The sequence below is a fragment of the Rhinolophus hipposideros genome, assembly GCF_964194185.1.
Source record: "Rhinolophus hipposideros genome assembly, chromosome: 6".
NCBI lineage: Eukaryota > Metazoa > Chordata > Mammalia > Chiroptera > Rhinolophidae > Rhinolophus > Rhinolophus hipposideros.
Genome location: NC_138052.1, coordinates 91,544,610 through 91,571,936, shown reverse-complemented (window position 1 = coordinate 91,571,936; position 27,327 = coordinate 91,544,610). Strand labels below are relative to the sequence as shown.

General features: G+C 37.6%; 2 protein-coding genes across 27 annotated transcripts in view; one reads left to right on the top strand and one right to left on the bottom strand.

The window, feature by feature from the left end:
• Positions 1 to 1,897: 1,897 nt before the first annotated feature.
• On the top strand, positions 1,898 to 14,245 carry TM4SF20 (transmembrane 4 L six family member 20; the record flags this gene model as incomplete). The annotated part of the gene is made up of 4 exons (XM_081052112.1): positions 1,898 to 2,077; positions 7,592 to 7,657; positions 10,940 to 11,091; positions 12,782 to 14,245. 4 exons carry the CDS (start codon positions 1,898 to 1,900, stop codon positions 13,077 to 13,079), a joined length of 696 nt encoding a protein of 231 aa, XP_080908238.1. The 3' UTR covers positions 13,080 to 14,245.
• Positions 14,246 to 17,162: 2,917 nt separating this feature from the next.
• MFF (mitochondrial fission factor) overlaps positions 17,163 to 27,327 on the bottom strand; it is a 31,082-nt gene continuing 20,917 nt past the window's right edge. For 15 of the 26 annotated variants that reach the window (XM_081052087.1, XM_081052090.1, XM_081052097.1 and 12 more), the window contains 3 exons: positions 23,755 to 23,814; positions 20,543 to 20,627; positions 17,163 to 18,008 (listed from right to left, as the gene is read on the bottom strand). In XM_081052087.1, the coding sequence (XP_080908213.1) occupies positions 17,877 to 18,008; positions 20,543 to 20,627; positions 23,755 to 23,814 (277 nt within the window). In that variant the 3' untranslated portion in view covers positions 17,163 to 17,876. Of the gene's footprint in view, positions 18,009 to 20,542; positions 20,628 to 23,754; positions 23,815 to 25,367; positions 25,401 to 27,327 lie in introns of all 26 variants that reach the window. The other 11 variants (XM_081052106.1, XM_081052084.1, XM_081052093.1 and 8 more) reach the window with 1 other exon arrangement.

The window sequence follows — 27,327 nt, the reverse complement described above, 5'->3', positions numbered from 1 at the left end:
GGAAAAAAATTTATAATTGCAGAGCCCACATTCTAAAAAAGGTGACTACCAAAATAGTCACAGGATGTAGAATATGGGGGAATATAGTCAAAAATATTATAAAAACTATGTATAGTGCCAGGAGGGTGCTGGACTTATCAGGAGAAATCACTTCGTAAATTATACAAATGCCTAACCACTGTGTTGTACACCTGAAACTAATATAATAATGAGCGTCAACTGCAACAACAAAAAAGAAAAGTGACTGCCTCTTCACATGCAGTCAACTCAGTAATATATAATTTATTTGTATAATAGAAACTGCATAATCATATAACTTGTATAACGCAGTGGGAGGGTAATTTTTAATTGTTAATTTTTATAAAGTAAATATCTGATTGCTCTAGAAACCTCAACCATGCAGAAGTTTCCATCAGCCCACTGTAATGTCTATAGTGGTGCCCTTTCAGTCGTTTTCAGTGTTTTGTGTGCTGTGATGGTGGGTGGGGTGTTTTTAATCCATTTGGTACAAAGAGTTATTTTCTGCTTGGACCCCAAACTAGAGCTGTTGCAGACACACCCAGTGTAACATGTTTAATAGTGCCTTCTGCTTCTGCAGGATGGGCTACTATTCTCTAAGCCCATTACACTTGAGCTTATGGACTCTATTTCTTTCACTCATTCATTCATTCATCATTCCCAACAGCATTTGCCGAATCCATGCTCTGGACTAGGATGGGAATTACACAGAAGTAGAAGGCATGGTAGATGTTAGAGTAGAGTTGCCTAATATTTGATACTCTTTTGGATAAATGTTGGCTTGTATTTCAGTACCCATTTGGGCTGAAACATAACTGAATGACTCATTTGGCCAATAAAATGTGAATCAGAAGTGATGTGGATCTCATCTCCTCTGGACAGAAATGTTAAGACTCATCACATCTTTTTACTCAGGCTCTACAACTGTGGAAGCCAGGATGAAGATGATTGGTGCCTCTGTTACCTGGGCCTCTCAGTAATTACCATGAGTAGAGTCTCCTTATTGATCCATGATGGACAATCACCGTAAATGAGCACTTTCACATTTTAAAGCCTATCCCAACTGATAGACCTTTTCTCAAGAAGCTCACAAACTAGTAGGCAGACAATATGGAAACTTGGTCCAGAAATGTACTGTACATGACCAAGCAAATGCTTAAAGTTTGAAGAAAATAAAATGTGGTAATCTCCCCTCTAGTCTCTCTCCTGTTCCTATGTTTCATTCTGGTTTCCATATTTGACCACTTTTAGTCTGGTAGCATGAATCACACCTCTCACAAATCTTAGATGGGTAGTCTCTAAATGAATTAAGTCTACGAGACTGGAGTAATAGGACATCAAAACATTTTTTAAATTTTGTGTATGCCCTAGAATTTTGACAAATCAGGAACATTTTCAGCAGAGGACATATTGTTCTCCTAATCTCATATCTGTTCATTCTCTTGTTGAACAATTTCAAAATAAGGAACTTCCATAGCTGGTAATAAGGTTGATACAACAGGAAAAAAAAGTTGATATTAACTGGGTATTCTTGTTTTCACTTATTAGGTGTACTAGTAAAATATATTAAGAGGAGCATTTCTTAAACCCATATATATATATATATTTTTTTGGTTTTCATGCACAAATGTATCTAACAGAATCTATAAATATTTTCCCCACCTTCCTTTTCCCACTCCATCATAATATAAAGTTATCCTTACTTCCTGTATCTGTCCTCATAATAATGCCCTGCCCTATTGGACTCCGAACTACTTCCTGCAATAATTTTTCACAAATGCTAAATTTTAACTAGGTTGAAAGACTCAGAATAAAAGGCAAGACACTGCCACACAAACAGCAACTTTGACAGCACTTCTCCTTGAACCAGGGGGTGACCATGACCTGCTGTGAAGGATGGACATCCTGCAATGGATTCAGCCTGCTGGTTCTGCTTCTGTTGGGAGTAACTCTCAATGCAATACCTATAATCGTCAGTGCAGTTGATGAAGGCGAAAATCAAAACCCCATCTCTTGCTTTGAGTGGTGGTTCCCGGGAATTTTAGGAGCAGGTCTGATGGTGAGTAGCGTTTATTTGACTTGATGTGGAGAAACTCCTAAAGACCATCTTTCAGCCTTACAGCTATGTCTTGACTTAGGATACAGTGAGGAATGGTGGTATGGTATTAATTTATATTGGTTATCAGTGAAAATGACTATTAAAATAAATTAAACATGTGATATAGGCTAGGGAGCTTGGGCAAAAAAAATTTATTGGATAAAAGTTGGCTGGGCTATTACCTATTACATTTCTTCACATGTAGAGCTGCTCTTCCAAGCTTTATGGTGTTAAGGATCTTTTGAATTCATTCCCTTAACTTTCCTTTGCCAATACCATTCTCGAGGTATTCACTGGGAATATAGTAGGAGTGGGAGTGCTTGATAGGAAGAAACATTCCATGAACAATTAAAATCCTGAATGATGATAATTGTGGCACAAATATGGCACGGCCTGTACCACAGGGAGTTGGCTTAAGAGATCTGGGACCTGAAACCCTGGCTCTCTGACCTCAGGGACTTTCAACCCAGATTTTACATACAGCCAGGAAATCATGGTGCTTGTTTCATGTTAGACTTAATAATTATTAAAGGTCTATGCTGACATCTGCAGCCGAGCAGTGTAACATAGAAATGTCCGATGTACATGATCATTGAATCATCTGAGGCTCTTGCAATGGATTTATAGATCTTCTCCTGGGAGTTCTGATGCATAGGCCTGGGTAGGACCCACTTGTGGACAAGAATACATACTATTTTCAAACCTGGCAGACGATCTCAGCTCTAGTTCTGTTCTCCAATATATTACTGTTTGCAAATCATTTATCCTGATTGTGTTTGCATATTCAAAGAATTGGGATGTGGATACTGAAGTTTGGAAATTCAGCATTCAGACTTACTTTTGTTTGTTGCACCACTTGGGTGCTTGCTAAGGGTTTCTGGTTAATGCCGGAGAAATGAGCCTTTGTTTAGATGCGTGTGTGCACGCACATGTGTGTGACTGATATTATCAAAGTGTTTTAGAGATGCTGAAATGTAAGGGTGATTTTTAAGGAAATCCTGGACACTGTTTTCTACCTGCATCACTAATCCTTAATGATCAGTTACTGCTGTTGGTCATATCTCCAGACTTATATGAAAACACTCTTGGGTTATTATATATTAAGATTTAGATAAATATTTGTCCTTTGGCTGGAACACTGGACTTGAGACCACACTGGCATAAAAAAAGCCATTCCAGGAAGCATTCCCTTCCCCAAACGTTGATGGTTTTTCTTTTCTTTTAACATCATGAGAAATCTATTCACTCTGCTTTTGGAAGAAAGAGCTACTTAAAGGAAAAGCATTTGGCAAGTAGTGGTGGGCTTTCTGCAACCTACCATGAAACTTCTCTTCTAGGCCGACAGAAAGCAGAGTTCTCAACAGAGTGATGCAACTGGAAACCTTTGTGTTTGTGTCTGCCCTTCTAGAGGCTTCTCTCTACTTGAATAGTGTCAGCTTCCTTTGCAGATACTTAGACCAGAATCCAGGAAGGAGCTGCTGGCCAAGTCTAATCAACATGGTAACTTCCATGAAGCTCCTGAAAGCTCCTGAGTTAAAACAATCCATTAGAAAAACTCATGTACCTTTAGATATAAATTGACTCAACTACAGACTCCATCACTATTTAAAAAAAAAACAATTTGTTTTGCTGGCATCAAAGGAGTCCGAGGTGATGACGACAAAATGCATTCCATGTATTCTTCTTTTGGGAGAATGGAGAGGGGGGAAGACAAAGAGAAAGACTCAGAAAGAGACCACTGCTAAGCGCCAACCGCTGGCTTCATATTTTACACTGCATCTCCTTTAATCTCTATAATAATCTGGCTGAGCAGATATTATCATTTGTATTCTAACAGACCAGCAACCAGAAGGTTAGGAATGTTAACAAGATCACACAGTAGGTGCGAAACCCAATTCCAGATTTATCTGACTCCAAAACTCTGTTTTTCACCAGTATTAGCACCATTATCCACAATACCTGTTTCAAGCTGACAGAGGGGAAAGGTCCAGTTCATAACTTAATCCATAAACTGAAGTGACCAGGAAACTGAAGCATAGGAAGGTTATATAAACCTGTGAAGCAGTTTCAGAGAATCTGACTTCCTTGTTCTAAATTACTTTATCACCCTCAATACATTTTAACAGAGGCTCATACCAGGCTATCTCTATTCCTTACTATGGCAGAATGTTATCAGAGCATCAAACTACTCTTTGAAAAGTTCAACAGGCACTTTATAGATTGAGTGCCAAACCCTACACGAGGCACAAAAACAAACAGGTGGGGCATAGAAAGGTTCCGAATACAGTTGTATTTTCATGGTCCTCAGCCATATACAGAATGAGGAAGAATATCTTTTTCAAAGGCAATTGTGTCCTTTCAAACATCTGTCAAAATACTGACCAGTTCAAAACTTTGAACTCTCAGTGTACTTGTAACCATATGGAAAACTTAATGAAGAAGAAATAACTGCCTGTGTTGAGCACTTTTGTCATAGCTCTTGAAATCTTTCCAAAATTGCTATTACATTTTAAATTAGTATTCATTCAAAAGCAGATTTTGCAGGAAGTAGCTAATAATAAAAACTATGGAGTTAATTATTGATTACTTCATAAAATACATTCATTTTATGGTTTTATGACTTACTCTAAACAGAGATGAACCTTTTCATCTTTTAAAAACATAAGGAGTAAAAGTGTTATGTAATTAATTTTCTTCAAGTATTACCCCTAAATGAAAAAAAAAATCAATATTTTTCCAAGTGCTAAAAAAGACTTGAAGTGTTTCTTCTAAAATAAATATTAAGGCCATTTTATATGAGATTAATTGTAAGCCTGATCTTAATCATGCTTGTTCACTGAGTTCACTTATTATATAATATATACCAGGGTAATTCATCAATTATTAAAGTCTTAACAGAGAACAAATTGTTGAATGTTAAACAAATTAGATGTTTGTATAACAAGCATTTGCAAAATATAATTTTTATATTCATGATGAGTTATGGCTTTGTGTTACTCTCATGTGCAAGTATTTAGAGGATAAAAGTTTGAATTCTATCAGAGTTTTAATGGTCTACAACTCTTCTGTACTTCACTTATAAAATCACACACTTACTTCTAAAACTGAATAAAAGTATGGGTTTCTGTAAGGAAAAATGAATACTACTTTTTTCTTTATAAAAACAAATGACTATCAAGACTGTTAACACAAAAACTCTTGTTTTCACAAAAACTCTCATGCATTCAAATGTGCTTAAGAATGGGAAAGAGTATTCTCGTAATTGCTCATTTTGACAGATTATCTGGAAGACTTATAATTCAGTCACACATACATTCACACACTTTCACATTTTAATATCCATCCTATAAAGAGACACTTCAATTTCCAAGGCTCTGAATGGGCAAAAAAGTTGAAATATAGTGAGTTATCACATTACCCATAATGATGTAATGAGGATGTGTTAACATGCCATGAAGTCAACTGGGTGGGAATTCATACACTATAAGTTATTTTTACTTTATAAACCCCCTTTGCAAGGCAAGGGAACCATGAAAGTAAATATTTAGCATCTCTGAAATAAATTAATCCTAAAGAAAGTTAGCAGAGTTTAATTTACACCAATAAGTGAAATGGAATGATTTATCTATGTAAGTTGTAATTTAATGTTGCTCCAACTTTCTTCTAACAGATTTTCTAAATCAGTGATTGGCAAATTGTTTCTATAAAGAGCCAGATAATGAATACGTTAGGCTTTGAGAGCCAGTCTCTCTCACAATTCAACTCTACCACTGGTGTGTAAAAGCCGCTATAGACAATGTGTAATAAATGGGCATGGCTGTGTTCTAATAAAACTTTATTTACAAAAAACACAGGATGGGCCATTTTGCCACTTCCTGTTCTAGATTATTTGTTCCTTAAGCTCAGAGGTAGTATAGCTTATGAGCACAAAATAAGTTTAGTCCATGAACACTCATACCTATTTGGGGGCTAAAACTTTCCCCCCTTTTCTTCTTGGCTCTTTGCTACACCGTAGAATGACTGGGCTGCCAAATATACACGTGGTCTCTGAATTATAAGGGTGTTGCTGTTTAAGGTTACATGTAAGCAAAGTTTGATAACAATACAAAGTGTTCTCCATAAGTGACATGGAGTCAGCCATGGTCAGAGTGGGTGACATTTTTCAGGAAAGCTGCCTTGTAATAGGTATGAAATGTTAGACCTGCTGTGAAAGAACAAAGGTAGATGTGGTCTCGGGGAAAAAAAAATCAGGCAAGGAACGGAGGACAATGAGACGACTGAGGGTGGTGTGGGAAGGATGGAATGAACAAGCTCTCTGAAGGAATAGAGGAGAATTACTGGCCAGTTTGGACCAGTGGTGAAGAACCTGGGCTTTGGAATCCCAACTCTTCCACTTTCTTAGACAAGTTACTCAAACTTTCCGTGCCTTCTTTCCTCATTGTAAAGTGGGGGTAATAAGAGCACCTACCTCCTAAGACTGTTATGAGGCTGGAATGAACTAAGCCACGAGCAGCACCTGGCATGGATAACAGTGCCTGGCATGTTGTTGGAACTCAAGCAAATGTTAGCAAACAAGAGAAGAAAGGTGTCAACTACGCAGGGCAGCTGTGCTGAGGTGGCCAAAGCCTTCTGGCTAAAATGTAAGTGGAAGGAAGTTATTTACATTCCAGTTGTCAATAATACAAAATTTTTTCCAATAAGAATTTCTAGTCATAGCTGCTGACTAGATATTACCCCAAATTTAAACCTCAGTCCTGAGAATGTGATGTCATTTCTTACAGCTCTCCTCAGCACATTTCCTTTGACATAGAATGCAACATATACAAGATTTCTGAACATCAATGTAAGGAGAGGTCATTACATACCATGGATAAAGGAAAAGAAAGGGAAATGTGGAACCAAACATAATTCTCAAACCCTAAGCTGGGGAACTAGTGAGATGGTGACCTTGGGAGTGAGAGGAATGTTAGGGAAGTGGGAGAAGAGTGTTGACAGAATGCTTAGTTCCTAATTGCCAGGCAAACAAAAACATCAATTTCCTTTCTGGATGCTTGCCAGATTAATTCAGATAATTTTTGGGAAATTTAATTAAGTGGCTGCAGATTATAATAACTAAAAAAAAAAGGGAAAAGTGAATTTTGGATGATGCCACCAATTCTTTCAGAAACATTCCTTCCAAAACAACGAATAACTCATTCTATTTAAAATCCAAGTCTCTCTAAAGATGACTAAGAGTCATGTAGATGAAAGAGTTTGGAACTTATCCTGAAATCCCCGATCCCTCGTCACTCTTTAACCTTTGTGGTTGGAATGGGGATCATACAGTTCCCAAGGTCAAGGGCACTGCCACCTTTCCTTCTTGTTCTCTTGAGCCTGGATTTCCCACAACTGGTGGTAAATGGAAGGCAGAGATTACTGCTTGTGCATCTGACGAGAAGTAATAATACCCATCTTTCCTGTTGATGTAATTTCCAGGTCATTCCAGCAACAGTAATGTCCTTGGCAGCGAGAAAAAGAGCGTGCTGTAACAACAAAACCGGGGTGAGTGTGGTGCGCCTGGCCTGGGAGCCCGAGTGCAGAAAGAGTTGTTATGCATCTAAGCGAAGCCCCCTGGGTGGTCGGTACCTACCAAATCACTGTAGGGTTCCAGCAGCAGGAAGGATGAGTCTTAGAAACATGCTTTTTAGGATAATTATATCGTAATATGGAAAAGTGTGAATTTTTTTTTAAATAAAAATTTAGCTTTGGACCCAGTCTCAGACCTTTCCTCAATCTTGTTTCACCAGCCTAAAGGTTTTCAAAGAAAGATTTATCATTCACACTCAAAGAGTGTGTGACTGAAATATCAATTTCAATACTAAAACACTCGATACTTTTGTGGTATGTGTTATATGAAATACTTTAGGAAAATGTATCCTCAGTTCTCTCATGCATATGAAAAATTGGTTGCTAGCTCTGAATGACAATTGCTCTTATCCAGTCAGACACCAGTTGTTTTTCCCAATATTTAGTACAAATGAATAAAAGTTTAACTAAGTTAAAAGTAAATTCATACTTATTAACCTTCTGTCACTATGATCAGAACATTTTCAAATATGCTATCTTACTTGATTCCCTCAAAACCCTTAAGTGGAAATATTATGACCTCTGTTTTATTGACGGAGAAATTGATCCTCAGAGAAAGCAAAAAACTTGCCAGCATAGCACAGCTAGTAAGTGGATTTTTATCTGAATCATTCAGACTTCCAAATTCAGTCTTTACTATTTATGCCATACACATGGTTCTTAAGTAACACTGAGGGCTCTCATAATTCTCTAAGGAATGAGGTAGATCAATAAACAACAGTCCCAGTAAATATTCCTGTCTGAGCTTGCGGTTTTAAAGCAATGGTTCTCAGCCAGATGGGAACAGTAGTATCACCTGGGAGGTCCTTAAAAATACCAGCGCCTTCTGACTCCAGCGTCTTCGTCAGTATTTTTCAAAAGCACCATAGGTTGGTTCTAATGTGCTCCCAGGGGTAAGAAGCACTGTTTAAAAGGGTACATATTTATTTCCATATTACACATTTATATCCCTAGCAGTTAGGAAATTTATATTTTAAAAAAGCTCCTTTTTCTGACATTTGATATTTTTCTAGGGTTATAATTACTTTGATATTTATAGTCTATCTATTCCTGATACCTTCATTGCAGGTATTCAATAAATACTAGTTTTCAGTGTCCTCTCTGTCTCTTTTTTTTAAACTACCATAATTTGCAGTTTGATCTTGCATTACCTCTGTATTGTATACAAAACATTTTTGAGAAAGATATCCTAAGATATTTCTGAATCCCTGAACTCAAAAATATCAGAATACTTATATAGATTTTTCTCTCAAATCACATTTCCATCAAGAATCTTTTTTTCCCCCCCGGGCACACATCCTACACTTGATCTTAGCCAAAAGGCCGAGAAGCGATGGCACACATCCTTTCATTACAAACCTGTCATCTTTTTCAATGATTATTTAATTTTGCACGTTCGTTGGAGGACACCGTGAGTTGAGCAAAACCAAACCACTTTTTGACGCAGATGTTGGGCCTAACTTCACCAAGAGGCATAGCTCTGCCGTACTAACCCTGAAAATAACGGGCACTCATGCTGCACTCACATTATGGATTGTCACAGGCTGAGGAGCCCCTGGAGTGCGGGGTTGGGGCACCCAGATCTGCGCTATGGCTGACAATGGTTCTCTGGCTGCTTAGTCAATCACCAGGTCATATTGATTAGGTTCAATAAAGAGATTTTAGCTACTTTTCTCACTTGGTGGCAGTCACATGAGGACTGGTGTTTAAGTCATACCTTGTATCTTTCAAGTACAGGTAAGACAAAAACATCATAAAAGTCAGAAAGGCTAGACCTTGGGAGGGAGGGGAAGCGGTTGCCACCAAGGTTTGCCCCCTATTTTAACTGTTCCCAGTATTTCCCCTACTTTAACTGCTCCTTGCTCCTTCCCTTCGTCCAATTGTTGATTTTGTTTCTGAATCTTTGGTCCTGCTGAGTTATTTAAAGAAGCCCAACTCTAATACAGATCTTGGAATCACTTTCTAAAGCCAGGCCTCTCCATAGTGGTTAAGTCAGAAATAACATGACCAAAATATAAACATAGTGGTACTTCTTGATGAGCAAATCTAAGTAACTTGCACAGGCCACAGTAGTATGGAAAAATCAGAATTCGAACTAGACCCCAAATCCATCATTTGGTGCTTTCAGCAGGAAGTAGTGTAGGGTAGTGATTAAACCCTGAGTGGTAGCGCTTACCAGCTGTGAGACCCTGACACTTTGTCAACTCCAGAACTGCAATTTCCTCCTCCATAAAATAGGAATAATAGTATCTACCTCCTGGGGTTGTTGAAAGCATTGTAAAGCCTCAGGTCCTTTGACACACACTATAGCCATTTATTCTGCATACTCCTTAAAGGCAGGTCTGAAAAACACAACACGTGATCCCTCTAGGAGCTGCAATATTATCTCACCAAAGGAAAAGTATTCCTTGCCTTCATTTCTGCAGATGTTGTCATAAATATCGTTGACTAATAAAACAGTGAAACAACACAGAGCTTCTTTTTGGAAAACATATACATACACCAACTTTCATGTGGGCCATACTTCCTATTATCAGGTTTCATGCTTTTGCAGCCCCCGCCCCGCCCCGTCCCCCCCAAGCAAGGAAAGATGGCCGGTTGCTACAGCCGGGTGTGCGTACTACCGCCATCTAGTGGGCAGAGACCAGCGCTGCTGACGAACACCGTAGGACACACAGGAGAGGCCCCAAAGCAAAACGCCCAAAGGCTAGCAGTGCTGAGGATGCAGAACCCTGTTCTAACACTACGCTGTCGATCGATCGCTACAAGATGCTGACCACCGGCCACTTAGCACATTAGGGCCAGATCCAGATGAAAGATTTGGGAGTCAAGAAACTAGATATCAAAGGGCGGGTGGTTAAGATCAAGTCAAGGTTGGATGAAGTACGAAATACACAATAGGAAGCAGGAACCAGATCTCAGTGGTCAGTTGAAATGGATAAGGCTCAAGTACATAAAAGGTCAAAATTTTCAGAAATAGCGGCAAGACCGATAATCTTTTAGTGAGTCTAACTGAAGGGCAGATACTGGGCCCCGTCTTTTATAATTCACACCTAATCAAACTGCGACATTCAGATCTAGGTCTACAAGGCGGCTGGAGAACGGCAACAGTTGATTAAAGACTGCATACGCTGCTGAAACTTTGAAACAGACCAAGAACACGTCATCAGGTGCAAATGTGTCTCTTTTGTTTTTCAGATGTTTTTTTCATCACTTTGCAGTGTAATCACAGTCACCGGTGCTGTGTACTGCATGTTGGTGTCTGCCCAGGCTCTCTCAGAAGGTCCTCTCATTTGTCACTCTCAAGGCAACAGCACTTCCAGTTGTGAATTTTCATTAGGAAACTTTAGGTGAGTCACCTTTCATTGTCTTACATAGCGGCAGGTAGTTATATTAAAAAGAATAGTGCGGTGCTGACACAGTGCAATGTTTTTTTTCCGGATGGAACAAAGACTGCGACAGATTTGTAGGGATTCAGCATAATAATTCCAATTGGCACAATCTCATAAAAATGGAGGGAACACTACATTAAGAATGCTTTGGGTATGGTCTTGTCTAAGAGGAGTAACTGACTTGGATGGCTTATCCTTGTCTTTTAAATACTGTGGCTGCATATATGTGTGTGTGTATAAAAAAATTCTTTAAGTACACACCAGAAACAACTTTCATCCTTTGTGAGGGAATGGAGGAGAGGACGCCCTAGGGGAATGAAGGGCACACTGACTTTCGACACCTCTGAACTAATTTGGAAGCCCTAAGCATAGATTACTTTTATACTTTAAAAAATTGAATAAAAACACAATATATAAAATTTCGAGCTTACCTATAAGCCCTAAAAGAAACCAAGCAGCCAAAAGATTCATGCAGACATACTATAAATAGATGGTAGGCACAGGAGTGAATCAAAAGTTTAAGTCATGTAGTAACAAATAATATTGAAGAGTTACACGTCAATGGTTCATTTCAGTCTTCTGCCGGTCTTGTGCCTGAATCTAAGCACAGTTTGCACAACTGAAAGAAAAGAACAATCTGATGCATTAGTTATTTATATGCTGCTGAAGTTGGGGAAAAAACAGATTTCACTTTTGTAGTTACATGAAAAAAAGTTCTCCCTTTTCCCTTATCTTGCTACATTAAAAAAGGAACATCTCTCAAAATTTGCACACGTTATCAATCAATATCCAAAGAAAATTCCCTTTACTAACAGATCTGAACTGTAAAATTAGATTGTAACCACAATGCTATACACATTCGTTCCTGAGCAGATACAACTCAGCGTGCAGCAGGCACCAGGTGAAGCTCGGGAGATAACAGAACTCAACGCGGAAATTCCCACTCTAGTTGGGGTGCAAGTCAAGTTACCAGAGTGATCCTAGGTTTTCTGCAAACTGCAAAAAGCATACTCATACTCTATGTGCTGAAACACTTGGGTTTCCCCAGGTTAAGCGTCAATTGCTGTTGCCGAAAACGCAAACTCTCTAAGAACACTTAGTCCTACTCTGCAGTAAATCGAAGAAAAATCCATCTCAGGATTTATGTGTTAAGGCTACATGTTTCTCATTTTCTGTACCTTGTTACTTCAAGGTTAGAAGGTATGGGCACAAGTCACTTCAGTTAGACAGATTGAACATGTCTTTTCTGAGTAAAATTTGTACATCTGGTTTAAGAGCAGATGCAACGCTGAGGTTTTGCACTAAGAATTGGGCTCCTGCACAGGGGAAGCTCCTTTCTTTTAGTATCTTTGGTGAGTAGATTGAAACCCATGCAGTCGTTGATATCCAACTATTTTTGGCACAGAAAATTTCCTATGGTTCAGTCTAAGAGGAGGTACTACAGGAATGTTTGTTGACTGATGAGATATACAATGAACAATAAGTTTTATAGCCATTAGAGCTTAAAACCCTGACCTTAGCTGTAATTTCTGGGCCCACTATTTCAAAAGTACTTTTACTCTTCTTGTCCCTTTTTTGGGCACAATGTTGCATTCTTTTCATGGCCAGTGATATTCCTGAATGCCTTCCCATTTCTTTCATTTTCCAGTGACATTCGTGCAGAATCCTTCAATCTACAGTGGTACTTCAATGACTCTTGCATACCTTTACCTCCTCATGATGTCAGTGCTCCCACCATGAGTAATGACACCATGGACAGCGACTGGGGAAAATACAGCTTGCACTTCAGTTCTAAAGAAGACAAACACAGGACTATCCATTTCACAGTATTTTTAGGACTATTGCTTGTGGGAATTCTTGAGACTCTGTTTGGGCTCAGTCAGATAGTCATTGGTTTCCTGGGCTGTCTGTGCGGAGTCTCTAAGAGAAGAAGTCGAATTGTGTAGTTAACGGTAATAAAATGGGAATAACAGCAGTTGGAATCATTTGAGAATTTCATTTAAAAGACACTCTTTTTAGAAGTTAGAAGTTCAATAATGGAACATTATTTAGAAAACTGTATGAATCATTTTAGGCCAAAAGCTTTTTAAAGTCACATTTAAGGTGATTAAAAAAACCCCCACACTTTACATATAAAGCATAACACTTTCATATGGAAAAGGAAAGCTCATCAGCGGCTCACTGTGGGAGCAGGAAAGAGAAGGTTCAATTTGTTTTGAATCTTTCTGTACTATTTGAATTTTTTAATGCTATTATTCTTGTGTATATAGAGGGAGGGAGAGGGAAGTAAATGGGAGACAGGGAGGGAAGACAAGAAGGAACAGAAGTCATCCTGGAAGTGAAAGTATGGGATCTTTTTCTTGTAGTTCTTTACACTTTCAGAAAAAAGAATAAATATATAACCTAAATCAAGCTTATAGACTGAATTCCTACCTTACAGGAAACCCAGGGAAAGAGACATTTTCAGGGGGAGACAAATTCTAAAGGGGGAGGGTCAGTAATCTGACAATAGTCATAATCCTCTGTTTTCTTTTTTTGTTGTTGTTGTTCTTTTCTTTTTAATTTATTGGGGTGACAATTGTTAGTAAAATTACATAGATTTCAGGTGTACAATTCTGTATGACATTATCTATAAATCCCATTGTGTGTTCACCACCAGAGTCAGTTCTCCTTCCATCACCATATATTTGAGAAAGTCCTCTGTTTTCAACAAGAAAATGTACAGGAAAAATAAAAGGTGGGATGGGTGAGAACTATTCGAGATTAAGAGAACAAAGAAATGTGATTCAATTAATGTATTATGTGGACCTTGTTGGGATAACGGAGGAAACCTATTGAATTGGTTTAAGGTAATATTAAGGACTTGTTACTTTTTTGTTTGATAATGGTTTTATGGTTATACAGGAAAATGTCCTTACTTGTTATTATAGAAATGTATATTCATGTTTGGGAGAAAATGTTATGTTTTTAAAATACTTTAGCCAAAAAATGAAACAACGAAAAAATGTTGTTATAGTTAACAGGTTTATGTTGATTCATTATACTCTTCTATTTTCCTGTATTTGCATTTTTCACAATAATTAAAGAACAATAATAAATACCTAGAAAAAAGTCTTTCAAAGCTGGTTTCTATATAGGACAATTTTTAAAAGGCAGGATAACAAAACTGTTTTTACCACATTAGAATGTTATAAAACAGACAAAACTAAAAATTTGCAGTTTTCTGAATGTGATCATTCCTGCAATTTATTTCAATTATTTATGTTCACTGGGTTTAAGGTTCTACAAATAACTTTTACAATACTCATACTGTAGCTGCCCCTCAGAATCAGTAACATCAAGAACTTACAGACATTATTTTCTGAATCCATTTGCTATAGAAAGACCTTCTCCCTATGCTCCTGTAAATATCTATTTATCCTTAAGGTCTAGCTTAAATATCTCCTACTTGAGAAAGCCTTCCCAGAATGCTTCCAACAAACTAAGGTAGCACTTACTCAAATCACAATTATCACACTTGTCACAATGTAACATAAATGCTTTTATTTGTACCTCCATCAATACAAGAGAATTTAAGAGAACAGGGCCCACCATGTCCTTTTCATCTATTTGTTCATCAGCTCTTTCCTGCTTCAAGTTAGCAAGGCGTCTCTTCTGCCCAGACCCCACCCCCACCCATCTACTCTCTGGCCAAGCCCTTCAGGCTTCAGCACAAACGTCACTTTTTCACTTTTTCTGAGGTCGTCCCTAACCTTTTAGTCTCTCCTTTAGCATTCTTTCCTTTATAGTGCTCATCACAATGGTGGTGCCGTGTTTCCCCGAAAGTAAGACCTAGCCGGACTATCAGCTCTAACGCGTCTTTTGGAGCAAAAATTAATATATTATAGTATAGTATATAAGACCCGGTCTTATATTAAAATAAGACCGGGTCTTATATTAATTTTTGCTCCAAAAGACGCATTAGAGCTGGTGGTCCAGCTAGGTCTTATTTTCAGGGAAACACCGTAGCATTTTTATTTGTGCCTATTTCTTAAATTTCACTCTTCCATATATGACCATAAGCTGCACGGGTGCAGGGATCTGTGTTTGCTCTTATTCACTCCTCGTATACTCAGTGTCAAGTATAGTGCCTGACACAAAGTAGGGATTATAAATATTTTGTTGAATGAATGAATGAATGAATCCTGTCTTTACTACTCAGCTTTTAGTGAAGAAAATGCTTATTAACTGAAGGTCAAACTGCTAATAGCCACAAATTTAAACACAAGTAAAACGAACATGACAGCTCAGTGTGTGTAACTGACTGAACATCACAAAGGTCAGTGATGGGGCACTAATGTTCTCGGCACCCTGGAAACGGGTGAGAGATGACCCGGGTTCCCTAGTCACGAAGAGACAGGCTCAAGCCTCCCACGTCACAGGGCAGAAGCAAGGATGGTTCGCGGCAGCACCACCAGCTGAAACAGCTGGTAAGTTACTTCTTTGCTATTTTCGTCTTGTGGAAACTGCTGCCATGAATTAAATGCCTAAAAGCCTATGGGCCACGTGTGGTTAGGGATCTTATGGGGACATGACATCTTTGTTCTGGCATCCGAATTTACAAATGTATGTTTTACACACACACACACACACACACACACACACACACACACGCACTTAGCCATTTACAAAGTTTTTTTTTCTCACCTCCATCCCCATGTTCAATCTTGTTTTGGAATCTTTACCTTGTTAAACTTTATCCACCATGCGAAACAGTTTCTTCTCTCCCTATCTTTCAGCATATATCTTGAATTGCTTTCCTCAATAAAATTGTTTTCACCATCCTCTAATTCTTTAATAAACATTATCCTCCTCTTCCTCCATTAACCTGTCAATTCCGTAGAGCAGCGTTTGTGGCCAGTCTGCTATAACCTTAGTACTTAGGTAAGTGCTGGGCACACGCGTCTCTGCTCATTACATGCTAAATAAAAGAACATTTATAACACTGACATTGTAAGTAAAAGAACAGTTATGGTGAATTAAACCTTTCCAAAATAGAGGCCCAGAAAAGCAGTTCAATGTCAAACACAACTAAGAAGCCTCAAAACAGACATCCATGCAGAAAAGGAAAGTGCTTCTAAAAATATACTACTACTTGCATAAAATTATCTCTCAAACTGTAAATAACTTGCAATGCTCCAACAAATATTCCTAGGAGAAAACAAAAGCAAACCTTTAAATGCAGTTCTGAATGTAGTACAACATGCTTGCTACACTTAGCTGTATGATACGACTGAGGGTGTCAGATTGACCCACTGACTACCCTTTTCTCCCACTGTTCCCTGCACCTGGAATCTATTCTGCATTCTCTGTTTATTGAAATCCCATATATTTTTCAAGGTTTGACTCAAACATCTAAGAAGTATGTCCTGACTATCGCAATCAGGAGTGAATTTGTTCCTCTCAACTCCCAAACCACTTTCTTCAGTGACAAACACCTTCTTGCGGGGGAGGGGCAGCATAACCGAGCTTGGCTTTGTCATGTCCCTTCGATGATTAGTCGACTTCTCATTTACCCTTTGACTGAGGGAGCAGTCTTTTGGGGTCCCAGCTTTACCAGGAGTCTCCTGTTACAGCTAGCACCTGCCCAAAATGGGGAACGTACTTCCTGCCCCCAGCACAGCCATTAAGGGAGACAGGTCAAGCCTCCACTGTTTGGTGAAAAACAGGCAGAAAATTGCCTCCATTAAATTCTCACAAGATTTAGTATATTAGCTATATATTACAATGGAAAAAGCACACACAACTGAAGGTATTTTCATCTGCACCACATTGTAGGTGTTACAAACTAGGAAACCACTTGTAACGCACCCAGTGCCTCCTAGTCACTACCAGGATGAAGATGTGAAAATAAGCACAGGAGGGTCTCACTACCCGCCACGCGTTAACTGCAGTACTTGCTCCTGAGACACTCAGGTTCGTATCAGGTAACATATGGAATATAGCTCACAACACAACTTGATGAAACAAAATCTTTCCATAAACAAATATTGCTTTGGTTGACAGTTTATTAAATATACTGCAATTGTACCTTATTCTGTAGCTTTTTTTAAATCATTCATACATGAACCGAGTAAAAATGTACTTTATAGAAAACCATCTGCAAAACTAAAATTAAAATAATAATGCACATTTTACACACATACTAGGGAAACTGCTGAAAATGTTAGGAATTATTTTAATAAAGGTGATCAGGAAACATTGAGGTGGCTTGATTTTATTAAATCTGACACCAGACCAGGGCTTCAGAAGTATTACTGTTGAAATCTGAATGCAAACATGACCGTGAACAAAACTGTTTAATAGTAAAACAGGACAAAAGAAAGGATTATCTTTCTTATACAGATCCTTTTCTAACTGCATTCTCTATCCCTTTCCCATTCAGAGAATTAGTTATGCAGACTGATGAGGCAAAAAATTAATTCCTTAAAAAAAAGCAAACTAGAGCCTATTTACAAAACATGCAAAGGGGGAAGCTTAGGTAGGTGTTACTGCAGAACTGGTTAAAAGTGAATACAACTAAGTGCGACAGAATGTATCTTTACTTCTGCAAATGTAAGTCTTTCCCCCTTCCGTTCTGGAAGAAACACATTTTCAGGGCATGGACTATAAAATGGCATACACTGCAAACACAGAAACAGAGCAGTCTGTCAATTTTTCACATTTCCAGCTGCTGAGATGGTATTTTTGAGCTGAGGTTACCTCTAGCGTCGAAACCAGAGCCAGCTATTAAGCAGCCAGAATGCCACAGTAATTGAATACATGACCATTTCTCTTTTAGCACGTTCTTTGTTCTCTTCTTCTAGAAGTTGTAGGCGTCTGTTTAGTTTGATTATCTAAGTGAAGAACAACAAAAACAAAATAGAAGCTTTAATGCATGGAGTAATCAGTCTTATAAAGTAGTATAATTTATCAGAGGAATTATAAACATGGAAAGTTTCCTTTGGAGCAAACTGAACAAAACTATATAAGAGAAAAAAATGTTACCCCATGACAGCTTAAATTCACTTCCTCTTCTCCACTCTCCAGATTTCTGAGTAGGAAAGGATGTGTTTTCCTTCCTTGATTAGACAGTGAGGTAAGGAAGCTGTCGCATGCTGCCCTTCTGGCAGAAAAGACTGAGCACACACAGAGGCGAGCTCAGCACAGCAGAAAGGACGAGGGACGCCTGCTCCTTTCTATGCCCCTTCAGAGGTTTTCACCTTTAACCTGCTTTCATTTCCTCCCTTTGCACCTCCCTGATTTACTGAGAGGATCCCATATATTCATCCACTTCAGTGGGCCCTGTCACTTGCCCCGCAGACTTTCAGGGCTGAAAGGCAGGTCCCCCAGCTGCCAGAGTGTCGCTGGTGACAGCACAGTCTTTGGCTGCTGGTCCCTGCTGTGAATAGCCCTGCTGAGTGACTGCCCTGACCAAGCTCAGGCTCCCTTCCGGGCAACGTGCTCCAGCTCGGAGGGCTCATCCCAGCCTCAGAGCTCTTCATGGGGTCGGCTGCACACAGCCTCTGTTCTGACTACACTGCAGCCCACATTTCCCTTTTGCCAATCCTGCTTCCTTTCCTCCACCCCCCGCCCCAGATGTTAACCTCGAGAACACTCCCCAGTAAACTTGTTCCATGCACTCTTCATCCCAGAACCTGGTTTCAAGGGACTCCAACCTGCAAAGTCTACTTGAAAACACTGTGAGCCATGTAAAGCATTATGGAAGTACAAGAAATTATTATCATTAGATTAGAGAAGCTAAAGGAGGAAAAATTCCATAATGCCAGAATTAGCCCTTCGAGGCCTGAGAACAAACGGGGAGAAAGTCTACTGACAGAACAGACCCAGCAGTGCAGGGATAACCATTTTAACAATCTGTAAAAGGACTTCAGTTTTGACTAGTGTTGGGCAACTATTTTTCTATTAGGGCCAATTCAGTGAAAAATAGAAGTGCTGCTTCAAGATGACCTTTTCTCTCTATTCAAAACGAGAACAGTTTATTTGATCTCATGGTATACCATGTTCTTATACTACCGATCCTATTTTATTGTCAATGAAAAAACTGGCTTTGCTTTGAGTCATTAAAATAGTTCTATCTGGGCATATCTGAGAAGTAGCAACCAAGGCAGCTTTTTAATATCCCCCCGACAGTGGACGACATTTTGCATCTTGAAGTTAGATGACCCATGAGCTAGCTACATCACTCGACTAAACGGACTCCAGACTGCTGAGTTCCCAAACTGGAAGCAAAGAAAGCTGCAGAAGCAGTAGCTTCCACTGCTGCCAGGGTCACAAATATGAATTCTGTACAACCTTCTCGTGATTCGGTTTTTGTTCTTTACCTAAGAAACTCGGTTTCCCGACTGGCTTTCTACTCTTTTTAAGGTTTCACAGCACCGTGGAACTTGCTTATAATTACTGTATCTTTGTCGTCTACTAGTTCACTCCTCTCATGTTAAGGGTTAAATGAATGTTGTTGAAACACTGAAGTAAAATTATACTTTCAGAAAAAACAAGGTTGCTGCTATAATTGTGAGTTCAATGGTAAATACCAAGGAAACCCCTTTCTTCAATAGGCAAAGTATAAATAAGATATATGAAAATATGTAAGAAATTATGATATAGCTTCATTTGTTTCGATAAATGAGACTCAAAATAAAAACGTAGTATTTGCTTCACATTATCCCTTTATTATATTAAATCTTCTGATAAATCTATTATATTAAATCTTCTGATAAATCTTCTGAATAATATTCTGATTTATTCTAATGCTGGGATATTTAGCTTCTTGATCTTTTCTTAGGAATACTTTATTTTCATTCATTACCCCTCCACATCTATTGACACAGACACAACGAGAACACCAAATATGCCTTTCCCATGTGTGTGTATGTCTGTGTGATTCTAGAGACTGTTTGTACCTATTAAAATCATACATATGTAACTGTAGTTCTAAGTAGAACTTAGTACAGAACAGGAGAAACAGGTGTATAAAGACCCTGTGCAAACCAAGAACAGTGTCCAAACCGGAGTTCTCAAACACAGTAACACAGGTCCCAAAGCGACTGTCCCACAATTCAAACAGCCAAGCGAGGACTCTATGGCTTTACTGCTTTGCTAAAATGTCAAGATTCTTTGTCATTGGCCAGAATTACATCCATTCATTCTGATAATACTGTTTTATGCTGATCAAAACATGTAAATGCTGGTTTAATACATCTTTAATCAAAATAGGAAAATCAATTACGGTTTAATAAATAGTTTGATAGATAAAATATTTCAGTTCATGAGCTCCACAGGAGAGAAAATGATAAGATGTTAGAAACTATCACATTAGACATTATAAGGCTCTCACTTAGGATTACTTCTTATTTGGTTCATTAACTACCTGTCGTCTCAGTGAAGCGGCATCCATAGCGGTCATGTCATCTGCAGTCCCTTCAATTGTTGTGTCTGCATTTGCAACGCCATACCTAGCATATACAAAATGAAAATACAACTGAATATTAGACTGGAACTAAGGGTACCTGGCAAGCCATGCAACGTGTTGTACGATGCTCAAAGAATTGTTCAAAAGATTCATAAAACAGTATGAATCACTAAAATATTGAATAAAGGAATGAAAAGGAAAAAGCTTAAGAGAACAACTACCTCAATATTGGGAGAGTGTCCTGAAACTCTGAGAATGAGAAGAAACCCTAACTTAAGATACAGAGAAGGAGATACTTTTCAACTCAGAGGGACCGCCATCATGAAAAAGGGTCCCTGGCTAAAAAGATGTGAGAGCTGCCCCTCTAGAACAACAATACAGAATTCTTACACAAACCTGTGTCCATGGGTGGTTCCATACAAGTCCCTGCTCAGACTCACAAGCAGGGAACACTAACTCTAGCTAAAAAAATAAAACTGACCATTTTCTTATGGTCATTTCTTGCCATTTCTACTCTTTACTTCTGATTTTCAATTATTTACTCTATACTGCATCTCCCATAGCAGCAATTGTCAAATCACCTGCATATATCTTGCCACACTACATTCGGATCCAGAATTGGCTCGATAACAAATAATTAAGAGGCTGTGTATAAAATAATACTGGAAAGCCACTAAGACAAACTCCAGAGAAAGCATATTAAAAAGCACTTTTTGAATGTTCAAATTCAATTACTTCTAAAAGGGCAGTGATTTTTAAATGAATGACAATAAGCTTCTGAGAAATACATACAAACGCTACTATTCTTCCTCTTGCCTGGATTTCCACTTTTAAAATACATTTTAATTAACAGCTTTATTGAGATACAATTTACAGACCATAAATTGCACTTCACATTATTTCCCTCTTTACTCTTTCATCCTGTATGGTTATTTCAGTAAAATGGCATATTTACTTTTCAGAATGAGCAGAATATAAAGAAACTGAATTTAAAAGCTATTCCTATGTAATCTACAGAGTTGGCACATAGACCATATATTCTAACATTTCAAGCAACTCTCCATTATAAAAGGCACATTACCACGCAAAGGGGTATGAAGAGAATTATATATATATATATTTTTTAAATTAATTTTATTGGGGTGACAATTGTTAGTAAATTTACATAGATTTCAGGTGTACAATTCTGTATTACATCGTCTATAAATCCCATTGCGTGTTCACCACCCAGAGTCAGTTCTCCTTCCATCACCATAGATTTGATCCCCTTTACCCTCATCACCCACCCCCCACCCCCTTACCCTCTGGTAACCACTAAATTATTGTCTGTGTCTATGAGTTTTTGTTTAAGAGAATTATATTTTTTATCCAAACGTGTTAAAGACAAGTCTATTCAGAAAGTCCTTTTGTTTCAAACACCTTTGAAAATAATCCAGAGATACTGTAATGACTCAGTGTCACCATCCTGGACACTGGTGATGAATAAGCACACAGCTTATAGTTTCAACGGTAGACGGTGTGTACTGACGCTGCATAATCTTGAACAATCTCTAAATGGGCCCTTGATGGCTAAATTAACTTGCTTTTTTATTAACTACTCTTTCTTTGTGGGAACAGAATCAACCTCCTAAAACATTGAGAGAAATTGCATCAGTTAGAGAAGAAAGTTACTAAGTTAGCAGATGCTGGAACCATGGGTTCACAAACACCTGAATTAATTATTCTTTTGAACAGTAAGACAGAATTATTAAACGATTAGTAGAAAAAATTAAGGCTTGAAGATTCCTCTTCTCTACACTTTATCCTCAAAATAAAAACTTTTCTATTTCCATGAGGTCACGAATGAGATGGGTAATTGGAAAAAAAAAATTAAACTATACAAGCAATTGCTTCAAAGGTAAAAGGACCTGGACTGAACTTAGAGAATGAAGTATAACTGAAAGGTTTACTCAATTTAAATCCTGAAATAACTAAGGTTTTCAATATATCTAAAGAAAATCTTCATTTGTAAAGAAATCTAAGGATATAGCAAAAACAATTTACCTACATAATTCAACTTAAAACAGACAAAAACATTACTTTACCATGTGTTTTAAACTAAAACCTGTATTTATAAGAAGTAAAAACTGTAAGAAATGCTAAGTCAGATCACTGAATGAAAATACTTTCACAGAGAGATATCACAAACTTTCACAGAGATATCACAAAAGAATCACAAACTTACTAGAAACATATAAGGGAAAACCTACTATGGATTGAGTTAACATTGTAAAAAGAAAAAGCCAGCAGAGGCAGGGACCACTAAGGGCACACTTCAATTCCTCTAATCTGAATTCACTATTAATGAGAAACTGGTGTTTCCTTCTTTTCTTGCCTAAAAATAAATGTGTCAGCATCCTCATCACGGAAACAATGCCGCCAGTTTTAAATCTACTGCTTTAGATAATATATTTCTGCTCAAAATGAAACAAAATTGGCTCTGAAAAAATTACAGTAATGTTATCTGTGCATACCAACCAAGTTTTTTCCCCCTAATGAAGATGGAAAATGGGGATGTGGGCACTTGAGAACTTTAAGTATTTGTATGTGCCATTCTATCTGTCCTTGTGCATGACAGAAGAAAAAATTACCCCGGTTAAGCAGGAAAGAAAGTGAGAAAGGGGCAAAAATAAGAGAAAAGCTTAAATCAACAGTTGACAAAAATTGTTAAACTCCCTTTATAAACATTTATTTCCCCAAATTGTCAATGCTGATTTTCCCAAATTTAAGATGATGCCTTACAGACAGCGTATCTACACACTGAAAGTGACATTACAGACAATTAACAACTAAAAAAGAAATGCTGGACAGAACCTCAGGCAACAATTAAACTGATGCATATAAAACAAGATTTAAGATTATTTTTTCTGTTTTGGCATCATCTCTAAGCTATTAAAATTGTGCTTAAATACTCAGGCACATGAAACTTTATCAGCATTTCCCCTCTTACTCTGGTGGCCCAATGTGGTGACTAACTCCTCACTGTTCTCAGAGAAAAGCAGGATGCACTCACAGGGGAGAGCTGTAGTTCACACTATGATACAAAGGCATGGCTACTCCATGCATTACAGCCTGCAAAATACATATCCAGTCAACTAGTTACCCTGGTAATTACGAAGTCTCAGATTTACCTGACGTTGTCGTGATGAGGGTTAGAGGTGGCGGCAGCAGACCCACCACGCAACACAGGTCTAAGGCAGGGTTTTGCAGAAGGCACAAGACAGAACCAGGAAACAGAGAGGTAATAAAATGAAAGCAAAAACAAGACAGATAAATGTCAAATGGGATTATAGTTTACATTTCAATACATTTCAAATACTTCCAATATCTTTGTCTCATATGTCCTCCGTTTTATGATTTTCATAAATTTAACATTTTCAATGGGTTAAAACAACAAAGGGAATCTATGCAACAAAATAGCACCAACACAGAAAATTATTTTGGGAGGGAGGTTAAATTTTAACTTATGAAATTCAAGACAGAGGACAACTCTATTGGAAGAATATCATTTCTCTCTTCTAGTTGGAGAAAAGGTCACCACCAGCGTTAGGAGCATGTCGGGAACGGTTTAGTAGCGCCTGCGTGGTCATGGTTGCTCATCTGCCATCAACAGCTCTATCTTGAAAATGAACAAGTTCACATAACTCGCATTTCCCACAGCTGCTTCCTCCCCTCTCATTAATTTTTATCATGCCTGACAGCTTCATGTAGCTGTGTCTCCCTCAAACCCTGAGCTTTCCTGAGCCAACCCGCACGCCTCAGTTCTGGAGCAGAGGCGTAAGGGGACGTGCTGAGGGACACACTGTGGAGTGCTGGCCAGTGTTGAGTGCGATTTGAGAGACAACCAGGAGTGACGTACAGGGCTGTGGGAGATGAGACTAAAGTGTGCTGGGAAACTTCGTGGGGATTTTCACTTAGTCTCAGTACATGCTGTTTCTACAGAACAATTTGTTCCTTACCTAGGTAAGCAGTAACCTTTTCCCAACGCATCTTACTTTTTTAAATCAGAAAACAACAGCTCCACAAAGTCACTGGTCAACACTCCTCAAAAGGAATCAGCAATATTTACTAAACAGAGAAAGGAGGCTGGGATATTAGGACCCATCTAAGGACTTTAAGGATTATTATACTCTACTTTGAATGTCTCATTCTCTAAGTATTGATCAGGTTTTGCCTGAATTTAAATATCAAGGCAATTCTTGATTATAGTAAACATTTAATACCAAATGCAATTTTTGTTGTTGTTGTTGTTTTTCTTTTGGTCAGTTGGCACAGCTGTAGAATCTTGGCTATAATACAAATCACTATTTTATGCCAATTCAATGTATTCAAGAAAATTTTCATGTTTGGCTTGGATGCTTCCTAAAGGCCCTGTTGGTGCTTAAATAAATTTCTGGAGCCTAGAGGATAAGAGATTCAGAGACTTTTTGGGGAGACATGTTAGAATCCTATTTTGTTGGCTGAAGAACAGTGAGAAATCACATATGCTTGAAACAGGCTGTAAACTCATCCCATCCTACTGATATACTTACTTTGTGGCATAGGACAACTGTTACTAGTTAACTATAATCTTACATAACACTAACATGAGAATGTTTACCTAAATAAAGCCCATGCTGTGTGCTACCTAAAGTTTAAAAAAAACCCGTCATACTAATATGCTCAGACTGATGTGCCATAGTCAATACATTGCACCACAGAGATGTCCCTTTTATAATGCAGAGCCAGAAAAGAATACAGTTACCTTTCACAACGAATTTCATTTTGTCTTCTTACACTGGTAATTGACACATATAATATAAAAGCAAATTAGACAGGCATTTGGCAAAGTCAGAAGCTTCATTCAAGTACCACTTTCTACCACAAGTATAATTTAAAACACTAAAAATAATCTTTCTAAGTTTGATATGTCCAACAATATGTTTTATAATTAAAGTGGCAACAGGGAATGAGATCCAAGGCTCTACAAGTTCCAGCCTTAACTTGTATACTAAAATCTGACTTCACAGAATATGTGTTTCTTTGTTTAAAAAAATGGAATCTGCTACAGCAAATAAGCAACTTAATTGGGGGGCCAGTAATTATATACATTTTTTAAAAAAGGACAAATTATAAATAACACTGTTTCAACTGCAACTGAGCATTTCTAGGTTTTCCAAGTAAATTATTTATACAGATACTTGCAAAAAATGTAAAATTATTTACATGTTGGTTTCTTATTTTATTCACTCAAAGTTAGTAGAATCTACTAAAGGAAAACTGTATAATCAAGCCCCTTCAAAAAATAAAACTTAAGTACGCTAAACATGACTAATCTGTAAATATTTAAATAATGTTTTTACATATGAAGTAAGTCTCTTTTTACAGATGTTAATATTTTGCATTGGAGAATGAAGTATGGAGCTCTACCAGATATCATAAGACCTGGGCATTTCCTCACCAGCCAAGGGCTAAATCATTGCAGCATTTTAAATCCAAAGAGCACACCTGGTGCTTGTCCCAGGTGTTTTGGTAAAGTTTTGATACATCAGTTTTCCAAATGCACAGCACTGATCTATGTAAATAAACTTTTCTAATGTGTACCTATGATTTAACTTTGTCTTCAGGTTGAGCTTGGTTTTAGATGATATAAGTTCTCGTAAGATGAGAAAATGAAAATATAATACACAAATCTTTCAACAGTGTCCCCTAAAGTGTAAAGTAAAAACAGTTCTTATGTCAAGCAACTGTGAATCTGCATTATTTTATGATAACAAAGCAGGCAGAAAGTCTTCTTCCTCCCTCCCTGTTAAATAGTTGTAGCTTAATTTAATTATACTTAATGAGATGGCATAAGACTAAAGATAAGATATTGCATTAGCGAAACAGCCAAGAGTAATAAAATAGAAAAGGAAAAATGATGTACAGAGCAAGAAACATAAAAGCACTTAAGACTTTATAAGCAGTATTATTTTATAATCATGCAAGTAGACCATTATCCAAATTTCACATTCCTAGTTCTTATATCCAAAAAGTCATGCTAGACAGTTCTCATAGAAGTAAACACTGACTCGGCACTTACAATTCTGATTAAATGTGGTTCAACATTTAGATTGTAAGAAATTTAAGTACAATGATAAAAAATCAAAACACTTTCAATAATGAAAGCTTCCAATAAGTCTAATGAGAATTTAACCCCCTAGGCTCCGGGGTTAACAACTAATGGTGTATATCTAGAAACAAAGAATTATTAATACAACTACTTTATGATTTTTTAAAAACGCTCGTTTAAGTGAATAAGATAATTCCTTCCCAGAAAAGGGATTTTACAGTTATTAATTCATTACAATTAAAAAATAAATAAAGCTTCACTTAGGGCTCAAAACAGTTTTTCATAATAAAGAAATACAAAGTTAATTTTACATTAGTAAGATTTGTGATTTTGTACTTTTGAACTCTAGGCAAAATGTTTTTCCATTATAGAGAAAAAAATCCAAATATTTTTACAAGTTCCATATTGCTGCATTGAACTGGATGTATGCGTGTGGGGGGGTGAGACAAATAATTTTAATGTACTGGGGCTTCGTCATCTAGCTATCGTTTAATTTATATAAAATTTATAAATACCTTTCTCATTCAAATATTTTCACTGTAATAGCATTTGCTATGATATAATTTGACTAATAATCCAGTCTCTTCTAAGGACCTATTGTAATTAAAAAGTT